Source organism: Nomascus leucogenys, chromosome 12, assembly GCF_006542625.1.
Source record: "Nomascus leucogenys isolate Asia chromosome 12, Asia_NLE_v1, whole genome shotgun sequence".
Taxonomy (NCBI): domain Eukaryota; kingdom Metazoa; phylum Chordata; class Mammalia; order Primates; family Hylobatidae; genus Nomascus; species Nomascus leucogenys.
In genome coordinates, this window is record NC_044392.1 from 96,082,734 (window position 1) to 96,096,131 (window position 13,398).

Below are 13,398 nucleotides of genomic sequence, written 5' to 3' on the forward strand. Positions count from 1 at the left end.
CCTGCACTTTGGGGGGCGGAGGCGGGTGGATCACCTGAGGTGGGAGCTCAAGAGTAACCTGACCGACATGGAGAAACCCTGTATCTACTAAAAATACAAAATTAGCCAGGCATGGTGGTGCATGCCTGTAATCCCAACTACTCAGGAGGCTGAGGCAGGAGAACCGCTTGAACCCAGGAGGCAGAGGTTGCGGTGAGCTGAGATGAGATCGTACCATTGTTCTCCAGCCTGCGTAACAAGAGCGAAATTCCATCTCAAAAAAAAAAAGAAAAATCTAAAACTATTTAACAATTCAGAATGATGACTCAGAACTAACAATTTAGTAAGAATAATAAATACAGTATCTATACCCTTGGTCCAAAAGAACAACTGCACAGGAATAAATAAGGGAAGATGTGGCTTAATGGTAAGAAACTAACAATAACAAAGAACTTAGAAATTTTAGTTAACCGTAACTTCAACAAAAGCCAATGTAAACCTTAGATTCTATTATTATAATGTCCAGAATTTATTATCTTTTTTTTTTTTTTTTTTTTTTTTTAAGATGGAGTCTCGCTCTGTCACCCAGTCTGGAGTGCAACTGCGCAATCTTGGCTCCCTGCAACCTCCACCTCCCAGCTTCAGGTGATTCTCCTGCCTCAGCCTCCCAAGTAGCTGGGATTACAGGTACCCACCACCACACCCAGCTAATTTTTGTATTTTTAGTAGAGACGAGGTTTCGCCAGGTTGGCCAGGCTGGTCTCGAACTCCTGACCTCAGGTGAGCCACTCGCCTCAGCCTCCCAAAGTGCTGGGATTACAGGCATGAGCCACCATGTCTGGCCTAATGTCCAGAATTTATAGTTCAATAGGGTAGGCAAATTACCTTCTAGTTCAAGAAGGTACTTCTCCTTCTTCCCAAAGGCCCATTGAAAAGGACGGAAGAAATTTTTTTTAATGGAGTAAAGTATAGCATCACTGGAAAATATGAATAGGATATCAGTGGACCAGAAATTTTAAAGAACGTCTTGAAATTGGCAAATACAGGATCAGAAAGGTAGAACAAGAACAACAACAACAACAACAAAAATGACAGCCTAAGATTCTAGAGGTAAAACGATGGTCTTCCCCAGTGTCCTAGAGAAGTTCCAAATTCCGAGCCAATAAATATTGTTACCCTGCTCCTAGAACTTTCATTTAATCTTCAAAATCAGTTTATAAAATTGGTACTCTATATGTTAATTTTTCAGAAGAGGAAGCCAAGGCTTAGACAGGTTTTATAATCACACAGATAAATGGAAATGTCAGGAGTTGAACCCAGTTAGTCTGCATTCACAGTCCGTACTTTTAGTTATTATACAGATGTAGGATAAACTGTCAGAGTAACTCATTAGCACTACACTAAGTTCAGGGTCACAGTTAGGCCCTCTATCTCACATAGCTTGCCTCTTTTGTTCTTGGATTAAACCTTGACAATTTCTTTCTACAAAATGCGTGAAATCTGCCTAGAAAGCCTGAGAAAGGAAGAAGGACACATGAGTTAACTACAGATCCCCACATGAGCATAGAGGAAGAAAAATTAAAAAAAAAAAAAAAAAAAAAAAAGATCTACACAAAAGCATAGCACCACCAGAAATAAAAGTCTCCTTACTCTGTCAACTGTGGAATTTCCAGGCTGCCTGCTCTAAGCTGACCTTTCCTACAGGGAATTTTGGGTATAGGCATACTCTGCTCACAAAAAGTTCACAGTTAATCCTCCCATTCAAAGAAGACGTCTGTCCTATAAGTGGTAAGACAATACAGCATGGTGATTAAGAGAATGGACTCTGAGACTGGGCACAGTGACTCATACCTGTAATCCAAGCAGTATGGAAGGCTGAGTTGGGTGGATCATTTGAGCCAAGGAGTTTGAGACCAGCCTGAGCAACATGGTAAAACCTCACCTCTACCCAAAATAAAAATTAGCCAGGTATGGTGGCAAGTGCCTATAGTCCCAGCTACTTGGGAGGCTAAGGTGAGAGGATCGCTTGAGCCCAGGAGGCGGAGGTTGTAGCGAGTCAAGATCGAGCCACTGCACTCCAGCCTGGGCAACACAGCCAGACCCTCTCTCTCAAAAAAATAAAGAATGGTCCAGGCGCAGTGGTTCATGCCTGTAATCCCAGCACTTTGGGCGGCCAAGGTGGGTGGATCACCTGAGGTCAGGAGTTCATGACCAGCCTGGCCAACATGGTGAAACTCCATCTCTACTAAAAATACAAAAACTAGCTGGGCATGGTGGCATGTGCCTGTAATACCAGCTACTCAGGAGGCTGAGGCAGGAGAATTGCTTGAACCCAGGAGGTGGAGGCTGCAGTGAGCCAAGATCACGTCACTGCACTCCAGCCTGGGTGACAAGAGTGAAAAGGAAAAAGGGAAAAGGGAAGAGAAAAGGAAAGGAAGGACTCTAAAGCTAGCTTGACTGGGTCCAAATCCGGGTTCCTCCACTTAATAGCTGTGTAACCCTGGAGAAGTTACTAATGCCTCTGTACCTCGCTACCTCACTTTCCCCATCTGAAAAATAGGGATGATAGGTATATTTATATCCTAAAAGTTGTTGTAGGGATTGAGATAATTTTCTTTTCTTTTTTTTTTTTTTTTTTTTGAGACAGAGTTTTGCTCTTATCGCCCAGACTGGAGTGCAGTGACACCATCTCAGCTCACTGCAACCTCCGTCTCCTGGGTTCAAGCGATTCTCTTCCCTCAGCCTCCCGAGTAGCTGGGATTACAGGCACCCACCACCATGCCCAGCTAATTTTTGTATTTTTACAAGAGACAGGGTTTCACCATGTTGGCCAGGCTGGTCTCGAACTCCTGACCTCAGGCGATCCACTTGCCTTGGCCTCCCAAAGTGCTGGGATTACAAGTGTGAGCCACCATGTCCTGCTGAGATAATTTTCATTCAGAATATAACAGTACCTGACCCAGAGAAGACACAAGGATGTACATTAAGTGCTTAACAAAGGGCCCACCTAGTACATGGTAACAAACGATAGTGGCTACTAGTTATTAGTAGCTACTATTAACTAGCTTCCCCTAGCTATTACACACAAGGGGAAAGATGAAATTAGATGATGGCTAAGAAGTCTTTCCTGGCTCAACATGGTGGCTCACGACTGCAAACCCAGCATTTTGGGAGACCGATGTGGGAGGACTGCTTGAGCCCAAGAGTTCAAGACCAGCCTGTATAGTTCGAGACCAGCCTTGTATAGCCAGACCTCATCTCTAGAGAAAACTTTTTTAAAAAATTAGCAGGGCGTTGGCTGGGCGTGGTGGCTCACGTCTGTAATCCCAGCACTTTGGTAGGCCGAGGCGGGTGGATCACCTGAGGTCGGGAGCTCAAGACCAGCCTCACCAACATGGAGAATCCCATTTCTACTAAAAATACAAAATTAGCCAGGCATGGTGGTGCATGCCTATAATCCCAGCTACTCAGGAGGCTGAGGCAGGAGAATCGCTTGAACCCGGGAGGTGGAGGTTCCGGTGAGCCAAGATCATGCCATTGCTCTCCAGCCTGGGCAACGAGAGCAACACACTGTCTCAAAAAAAAAAAAAAAAAAAAAAAAAAAAATTAGCAGGGCGTGGTGACATACACCTGTAGTCCTAGCTACTCAGGAGGGTGGGGTGAGAGGATGGCTTGAGTCCAGGAGGCAGAAGTTGTAGTGAGCTGAGATCACACCACTGCACTTCAGCCTGGGTGACAGAGTAAGACTGTTGCAAAAAAAAAAAAAAAAAAAAAAAAATCCAATCTTGAAATCCTACTAGATTCTTAAGGGAAAAAAAATGAAATTCATCAAATTAGACAAAGCAGATTCCAAAACAATGAAGTATTCACTGACATCAGATCGATACTTGGCTTCAATGAGCCTCTGAAGGCATTTGTTAGACTATCTTAATTTATGACTATTAACTTTAAATTGCCTCTCAATAATATAAGTTAAATGTATACAATGATTTTAGATTTAAAGAATGAGGAGAGTTAACTGACTTCTAGGCAATTTTGATCAATGTCAAGTAACAGTTGCAACAGAGCTGCTCCCAGAGTCTTAGCCATACATTCAGCTCTTTTGATCCAAAAGTTCAAAAATGCAAACTTGCAATATCCAAACGATTCCCCAAAATAAAATATAACAGCTTCACGTTAAATGGAATCTCCAGGGCAACAGGAGGCCAACGAACTGGAAGGCTACAGGGAAAAGCCCATCAGTCTAGCAGGCAGTGACAGCACAGGTTAAAATATGAGTGGGGTCAGGAACTTATTCCAAACCAAAGCTAACTAAATGCATGGACTGATTGTGGGTCCCACCCTACCTATTTAGAGCTCCAGATTAACAATAGTTGCCTCAGAAACAACTTGAAGACCCCAGAAACTAAGCCACATGCCCAGAGGTCTTCTTGTCTAAAAGCAACAAGAATCTAAAGCAGACCTCTGAGACTGTACCCAAGGAATCTTTTTAACCTGAAGAAATAAGAGGCGGACCCAGCCAACCTCTACAGAAGGATATAGAAAAAATGTGCCCAGGCATGCCAAACAGAACCAAATCTGCGATGCATATTACAAGACTAAAAGAACAAGAACTACACATCCACAAGATCCTTATAATGAGGCTAAAAGAAACTGCCAAAGATTAGACAGTGTAGACAAAGCCTCCATTCCTAGAGTAAAACATTAAAAGTCTCAGGATCCTCTTCCTCTTTCCTCCTCATAATTTTTTCCTACTTACTCTTCTCTGTGGCATTCCTTGCCACTTCACCATTTTTCTAACTTTTCTAGTTGTTCCATTCTCATTCTACATTTGAGGTTTTAAAAAATTTCTTTTCTCCGTTCTTTCTCCTACTTACTATCATAAATGAAGTTCTAATTAAAGTTACAAAAGAAACTGTAGAAAAAATTAATATAAAGCTCTGAGAAATTATATTTGTTGATACGAATACTGCCTACTTTTTTTCTAGACTGTAATCTCCTAGGTATGTCAAAACATTATGCCTATGCTAATAGCAGAGAAGCTATTAAAAAATACTCAAGTCTAATAAATAATGTTGGGTGACAATAATAGTACAACAAAGCAGAGACCAAAGAGATTTCATATAACCTTATGACATATACACAGTAATTCATAATTCTAATACAAACAAAATATTTTACCTAAACTCAAAATGCATAGATATAAATATCTCAAAGTTCAGTTGCTTTCAGTACTAATGTGGAAAAAGTTAAAACTCCTTAGCTTTTATTTTAATTGGAAAATAATAATCCTCTCCATACTAAAAAAGACTTAAATTATTTTTGACCAAAAAAACCATATAATTTTGTCTTCTTTCTTTCTTGGGGGGCATTTATAGAAGTTGAAGAAGCAACTTTAATCATTCCTTTCTTCCAAGACTTCATTCAAGAACCTCACCTTGGCCAGGCACAGTGGTCCATGCTTGTAATCCCAGCACTTTGGGAGGCTGAGGTGGGAGGATCACTTGAGGTCAAGAGGTGGAGATCAGCCTGGCCAACATGGTGAAACCCCACCTCTACTAAAAATACAAAAATTAGCTGGGTATGGTGGCACATGCCTGTAATCCCAGCTACTCAGGAAGCTGAGGCAAGAGAATTGCATGAACTTGGCAGGCGGAGGTTAAGTTGAGCCAAGATCATGCCACTGCACCCCAGCCTGGGTGACAGAGTGACTGAGACTCTGTCTCAAAAAGAAAAAAAGAAAAAAAAAAGAACCTCACCTTGTCTCCGAAAAAAAATTTTTTTAATTAGCAAGGCATGGTGGCATGTGCCTATAGTCCCAGCTACTTGGGAGGCTGAGGCAGGTGGATCACTTGAGCCCAATAGGTCAAGGCTGCAGTGAGCTGTGATCATGTCACTGCACTCCCACCTGGGCAACAGAGATCCTGTCTCAAAAAAATAAAAAACTTTTTAAAAAGTATCTTTAAAACTCTTTTCTCTTTAAAGTAGGAAACAAAGGTAATGACCCATAATGATGTATGTATTGACTATTTACATCAACAGCTATCCTGCGATTAAAGTGGGCCCCAACATATATAATTCTTTAAAGTATCTTAAGTAATATTATATGCATATTTCTGAGTGCTGAGTCTGTCCCATTTGTATATTTTTGTTTATTCTTTTCTCCCTCCAACACTCTTAACTAGATTTTTTTCACCCACAATGTATTTTAAAATAATGTCACAGTCCTGCCTATGATAAGTACTTGAATTTCTATCTTAGGGGCATTAGTTCATTTGAAAATTAAAACTGAAAGAAAAAAGAAATATGATAAAAATTTTTTCTCTTGGCTAGTTTTTTTTTTTTAAGTAACCTATTATTACGTAAGACAGACACTTATGCAGATGATTCCAAGGATATAAAAGAAAAGTAAACATTTCATAAAAGCCATATAAAATATCCATCTTACCAATATCATCAGCAAGGGAATTAGGATCAGATGCTCCAAGGGTAGCCTCAAACTCCTCTTGGAGACGATAGGCTCTTTGCAGCAGAGCTTCGAGTTTATGGATAAATTCAGTACTAATAATATCCTATGAGGAGAGAAAAAGTACACAGACCAAATTAAATTCTAATGTTAAAATTCTAAATATTTTTCCCACTTTTAAATAAAAGGCAAAGAAAGTGAGTAATATAAAAAACTACTGAGAGATGGTGGAAAGAGTACAGCAGCAGAAGTCAAGAAGCCTCAGTTCTAGCTGTGTCTTTGGCAAAATTACCTTAGTTCTTAGTGATTCAGTTTCTTTACCTATAAAATTAAGGAGTTAGACTAGATTGGGGGTTCTCAAAGTAAGGTCCCTGAGCCAGCAGCTTCATTATCACCCAAGAACTTGGTAGAAATGCAAATTCTTAGGATCCACTCCAGTCCCAGTCAATGAGAAATCTATGGGGTAGGGCCTCCAAATCTGTGTTTTAACAAGTCCTCTAGGTGATTCTTATGCATTCTCAAGTTTGAGAACCACTAGCTTAACTAAATAATCAATAAGGACTAGTCTAGCTCTATATACCTTTGTGTGATTTTTATGAACATAATGGCACCTAATCAATCCCAAAGCACAAATCAAACTTTAAAAAATTCCAAGCCAGACAAGGTAGAATGTGCCTGCAGTCCCAACTGCTTGGGAGACTGAGGCAGAAGAATTGATTGAGCCCAGGAGGTCTGGGGTATAGTGTACTATGATTGTTCCTATGAACAACCACTGTACTCCAACCTGGGCAACATAGCAAGACCCCATTTCTTAAAAAACAAATCCTTTAGAAATCAATCTGCTTATTTTGCATATCCTGGGAAAGTCAATAAACTTTATGAATGGTAAATCTGGCATTTAACAACTACCTGGATAGAAAAAGACCAATAAGAAATACCCCACATAGTCCCAAGGAAGAAGAAAAAAACAGTTCTATTAAATGCACATAAAGCAAATACACTGAATCAACATTAAAAAATACTTTGGACCAGCACCTTGGCTCATGCCTATAATCCCCAGCACTCTGGGAGGCCAAAGTGAAAGTGTTGCCTGAGGCCAGGAGTTCAAGACCAGCCTGGGCAACACAGTGAGACACCATCTTTACAAAAAATTTAAAATTAGCCTGGCATGGTGGTGCATCCCTATAGTCCTAACTACTCAGAGGACAAGGCGGGAAGATCGCTTGAGCCCAGGAGTTCAAAACTCAGCCTGGGTAACAATAGTGAGACCCTACTGCTACCAAAAAAACAACAAAAAAAAGTTTGATTCTTCTAATATTACAAAGACCACTCAAATCAATCACCCTTACATCTACATTTTCTTCAGCAATGGCATCTCCTGCACCCAGTTTAATGGAACCACAGGCTTCATCTTCAGCCTGTCTATTGCGAAAGGTCAGAGCTTGTTCCCATCGACGCAATGCCTCTTCAAACAATTCCATACCTAAAAATTAAGAACAGAACAATTTTAACCGAGCAAAACCAATGCCAAAATAAAATTATTGGGGCCTGAAATGTTTTCATACATTATCACTGATGTCACAGTCTAATTTTGACACTAAAGAATCATACATCATTTCATGGTAGAATCTTAGTTTCCCAATACATTCTCAGCCTATGGTTCCAGTTAACCAAAAATCAGAGACAAAATGGCCAATAGGTTTTCATTTCTTCAAAAATATAACACAAATGTATATGGTGCTCCGAATTTTTCTAAAAGAATATAATGAATTCATCAAAGGTTCCACAGTAATAGCTATTTTTTTATAGTCACACAACTATGTTTCAAAATATCCCTGTAAATTAAAAGGAAAACTAATGGGAAGATAGAAGAAACCAGTTTACAAAAAGCTACCAGAAGTTCTCAGAAGAAGAAAGTAGAGCTGAAGATGGCCGGGCACGGTGGCTCATGACTGTAATGCCAGCACTTTGGGAGCCCAAGGTGGGTGGATCACCTGAGGTCAGGAGTTTGAGACCAGCCTGGCCAACATGGTAAAACCTCATCTCTACTAAAAATACAAAAAGCAGCCAAGTGTGGTAATACGTGTCTGTAATCATGGCTACTCAGGAGGCTGACGCAGGAGAATCAGCTTGAACCTGGGAGGCAGAGGTTGCAGTGAGCTGAGATTACACCACTGCACTCCAGCCTAGGTGACAGAGCAAGACTCCGTCTCAAAAAAAAGAAAGTAAAGCTGAAGAAAAGATAATAATATAGAAGTCTAAAATAAAAGTCTTTTCCACCTTTTGAACCTTAAAGGGTGTCCTGAACCACTATGATCCCAACAGGCGGATTTGGATAAATTGGTGGGCCAGAGTTAAAAATCTGCAAGACACTGAATGAACATCAAAAGTTAGTTATAATCCAAGCAGGGATTTCATTTCCTTGCTGAGAGAAAGCTTTGTGTGAAAAAAGATGAACATGTAATTCCTTTTCTCCAAATTAAAAAACAAGGCTTACAAAAATAATTATGCACTTCAAACAAAACAAAAATAGTTTAACACTTCAACCTTTAAAGTATTTTTAAAATGTTAAATATTAAAGAAAAAGATTTTTAAAAGCTGTTTAAGAATCTGGGCAAGTCATTCTCTCGATGTTTTTAAGATATGGTAGCTAAAAAATACCTCTCTTCTCAAGTCATTTCTTCAATTATCTATAGAACCTACAATCCTAAATGAATAAAATTTTGTATTTATGTATTTGTTATTCATTCATTTATTTATTTATTTATTGAGACAGAATCTCACTCTGTTGCCCAGGCTGGAGAGCAGTGGCGCCATCTCGGCTCACTGCAACCTCCTACCTCAGCCTCCCGAGTAGCTGGGATTACAGGCATGTACCACCACGCCCAGCTAATTTTTGTATTTTTAGTAGAGATGGGGTTTCACCATGCTGGCCACACTGGTCTCGAACTCCTGACCTCAGGTGATCCACCAGTCTCAGCCTTCCAAAGTGCTGGGATTACAGGCGTGAGCCACCACACCCAGCCTCTTTTATTTTTTTTAAATGTATTTATTTATTTATTTGTAGAGATGAGGTTTCACTATGTTACCTAGGCTGGTCTCAAACTCCTGGGCTCAAGCAATCCTCCCACCACAGCCTCCCTAAGTTACAGGATTACAGGTGTGAGCCACCACACCTGGCCTAACATGTCTTAAAATGAAATGTAGGCCTTTCCTTCTTGTTTGATTTTCTGTAGCAAAAAATAGCTTTGGAATCTTCCTCCTAAAACATTTATGCACATAAAAACCAATTATATCACTATCTATTCTCCTTTCTCCAAGTTATGCAACTCTAATTTCTTCATCCTTTTCTCACACTACCCCTTCTATACACTTATTATTTTGGCTGAACATATGAACACAGGAATAATTTTTTTTTTTTTTTTTTTAGTTTTTTTTGGTCTCTTTTTTTAAGAGACAGGGTCTTACAATGTTCCCTAGGTTGGTCTTGTACTTCTGGCTCAAGGGATCCTCCCACTTCAGCCTCTCAAGTATCAGGGACTACAAGCATGTGCCACCACACTTGGCTTCAGGAAGAATTATTTTACAGCAGAGTTGTATAACACAAAGATAAAACCTGTCTCCTCAAGAAGTACTATGTCTACCTCACTATAGAATATAGTCCAGACTACTAAATATCATCAGTTTTGTAACAGCAAGTCAAACATATGTCACCAATCTTTTTTTAATGTCATCAATTTTATAAAGAGAATTGAAACAGATGGGTGATGATACCAGGTGGTCCACAGGGCTCCTAGCAATCTTAATCCTGTAACACAAAGACCCCCTGTGGCATCTCTAGTTTTACCCTATACTTCTTCAATTTGAATTTTTAATATTCTGAGGTTTTTGTTGTTGTTGTTGTTGTTTTAAGAAAAAGGGCTCTGTCACCCAGGCTGTAGTGCAGTGGCACAATTAGCTCACTGTAACCTTGAACTCCTAGGTTCAAGTGATCCTCCTGCCTCAGCCTCCCAAGTAGGTAAGACTACAGGTACATGCCACCATATCCAGCCATAAACTTGTAATATTAACAGAAGCTGTGAGTGTTAAGTTTCCTAGACACAGAGTAATCTAGAAATATAGTGAATTTAACTCTCTGGAGACCTTCTTTCCCCATAGGAGTACCCACTGTGATGGCACTGGAGATGAGATAGTCTAAGTATTCTATAGAGTAGGAATGCATTCTGAGGCACTCAGTCCTTCTACACAGAGCCATCAACCCTTTACTGCTCACTGGCCAGGGCCACATCAAGTTTACTGGTTTTTGTTTTTTATTTAGTATGCATTTCCACTAAAAGGAAGACAGCCTGAAACAGAATAGAGAACAGAGAAAAGCATTTGAATCTTCTGATTCAACTACAGGTTCATTTGGTTCTTCTCCAGGGCTCCAGTGAGGCTCCTTAGACATGTTCATGGTCAAGTCAAGAAATACTGAGATGTGGAACACAGAAAGCCTCTTTCTATTTAAAATTTTTTTCTGGTATAATACAAATGATAGCTAGATAAAACATATTTAGTAAAGTGAATTCTGACAGATTCATTACATAACAGTCAATAGATTAGGTTAAGATGGTGTAGTAGGCTGAATAATGGTCACCCAAAGATATCAGGTCCTAATTCCTAGAACATGTAAATGTTATCTTATAAATAAAGGTAACATCTTACATTTTTGTAGATGTAATTAAGAATCCCAACACAGGGAGATTATCCTACTTTATCTGGTGGGCCCTAAATCTAATCAAAAGTGTCCCTATAAGAGAAAGGTGGCTGGGTGAGGTAGCTCAAGCCTGTAATCCCAGCACTTTAGGAGGCCGAGGTGGGTAAATCAAATGAGCTCAGGAGTTTAAGACCAGCCTGGCTAACATGATGAAACCCCATCTCTACTAAAAATACAAAAAATTAGCCAGGGGTGGTGATGCACACCTGTAAGCCCAACTACTTGGGAGGCTGAGGCATGAGAATCACTTGAACCCAGGAGGTGGAGGTTGCAGCGAGCCGAGGTTGCAGCGAGCCGATGTTGCACCATTGCACTCCAGCCTGGGCAACAGAGTGAGACTCTGTCTCAAAAAAAAAAAAAAAGAAGAGAGAGAGAGAGAGAGATAGGGAGATTTGATACACACAGAGGAGAATGTGACATGAAGACAAAGGTAGAGACTGGAATGATGTGGCCACGAGCCAAACAATGTTGGAAGCCACCAAAAGCTGGAAGAGGTCAGGAAAAGATTCTCCCCTAAGCCTCCAGAGAGAGCATGGCTCTACTGACACATGATTTCAGCCCAGTGATAATGAAATTCTAGCCTCCAAAACTCTTTCTGTTTTAATTTTGTTGTATTAGTTTAATACAATGTATGATGTTATGAAGAGTAGATACAACGGATATAAGAACATTTGAAATTATAGTTGCCTCTCTTAGAACAATTCAGTTTTTTAATTTCAACTTACCACCAACGATGGTGGCTCATGCATGTAATCCCGGTACTTTGGGAGGCTGAGGTGGGCAGATTGCTTGAGCTCAGGAGTTCAAGACCAACCTGGCAACATGACAAAACCCCATCTCTACAAAATTTTTTTAAAAAATTAGCTGGGCATGGTGGCATGCGCCTGTGGTCCCAGCTACTCAGGAGGCTGAGGTGGGAGGATCACTTGAGCCTGGGAGGTTGAGGCTGCAATGAGCAGTAATCATGCCGCTGTACCCAGTGACAGAGTGAGACCCTGTCTGTTTCAATAAATAAAAAACAAGAACAAAACAAATTAAATGTGAGTACAGTATCTTAAAATGTTATTATCTCATTCCTACCCATTAAGTATAAGTTCTCTGGAGTAGTCACAGGAATATTAACAAGTTTAATATCATCTTCATCTGCTTTGTCCCAGGAATTAGAATTGCCACAAGCACAGCTATGACAAGAATTGACACTCTGGACCTAAAATTAAGATGGACAGAAGTTACTTCAAATCTCTCTCATGATAGTATGTTGTGATCTTTCATATTTACGAATTATTTTTATAAATCCTATTAGTGGTAAGACAATCCATGTAATTTCCACACGAAGAAATAATTCTGACAATATTCAATCAAACTTAGAAATCACGACTCTATTCTAAGCCTGTTTGCTCAAAAATACACAAGTGGAGTAATATTTTGAATGTAAATCAGTTATTTCCATCAGAAATCAGGCAGTTATGTTTATATCATTTATTCTTTTAAGCATTCACTTATAAATTTTATCTATACCTACTGTGATTTAAGCTAGCTAGCTTATTTTTCTTTTAGAATGTTTTACAATGCTGACTCTCTGCTAAATGATACCTAAAATAAAAAAGCCACTATCATCTTTGTAAATGCCCTCTCCTAGCAAGGTCCACTGAACAAATGATTTCAATCACCTCTATGCAGATGATTCTCAAATTCCTAACTCCAGTTCTGTCCTAATTCCACTTCCATTTTGAGAAATCTAAGCCCACATTTTCATTTGCCTTTTAGGTGACTCCATGTGGCTCTTCTGCTGCCATCTCAAACTAACTACAGACACTTTCGACATAACAACATCTGGGTCAATGACGGATCGCATATACAACAGTCAACCCTACCGTAAGATTACAAAATTGTATTTTTACTGTACTTTTTCTATGTTCAGATATGTTTAGATACACAAATACCATTGTGTTTCAATTGCCTGCATTATTCAGTTCAGTAGCATGTGGTACAGGTTTGCAGCCTAGGAGCAACAAGTTACAACATATAACCTACAGACTATGCCGCTTCTGAAATTAAGAGTAAAATATTCACCTAATTAATTAGGGTGGTATTTGAATGGTCTACTGTAATCAGTATAAAAATACTGGCAACTATGTTAAATTTACATTTTTGTTAAATTGTAAGATTTAACAAAAGAGGAATGACTAGTTCAGTT

General features: G+C 39.6%; 1 protein-coding gene across 3 annotated transcripts in view; it reads right to left on the reverse strand.

Moving 5' to 3' along the window:
- Positions 1-13,398, reverse strand: part of MIGA1 (mitoguardin 1) — a 96,988-nt gene that overhangs the window by 56,223 nt on the left and 27,367 nt on the right. For all 3 annotated transcript variants that reach the window (XM_012500378.2, XM_030825157.1, XM_030825156.1), the window contains 3 exons: positions 12,282-12,408; positions 7,795-7,928; positions 6,428-6,551 (listed from right to left, as the gene is read on the reverse strand). In XM_012500378.2, coding sequence (XP_012355832.2) covers positions 6,428-6,551; positions 7,795-7,928; positions 12,282-12,408 — 385 coding nt within the window. The remainder of the gene's footprint in view (positions 1-6,427; positions 6,552-7,794; positions 7,929-12,281; positions 12,409-13,398) is intronic.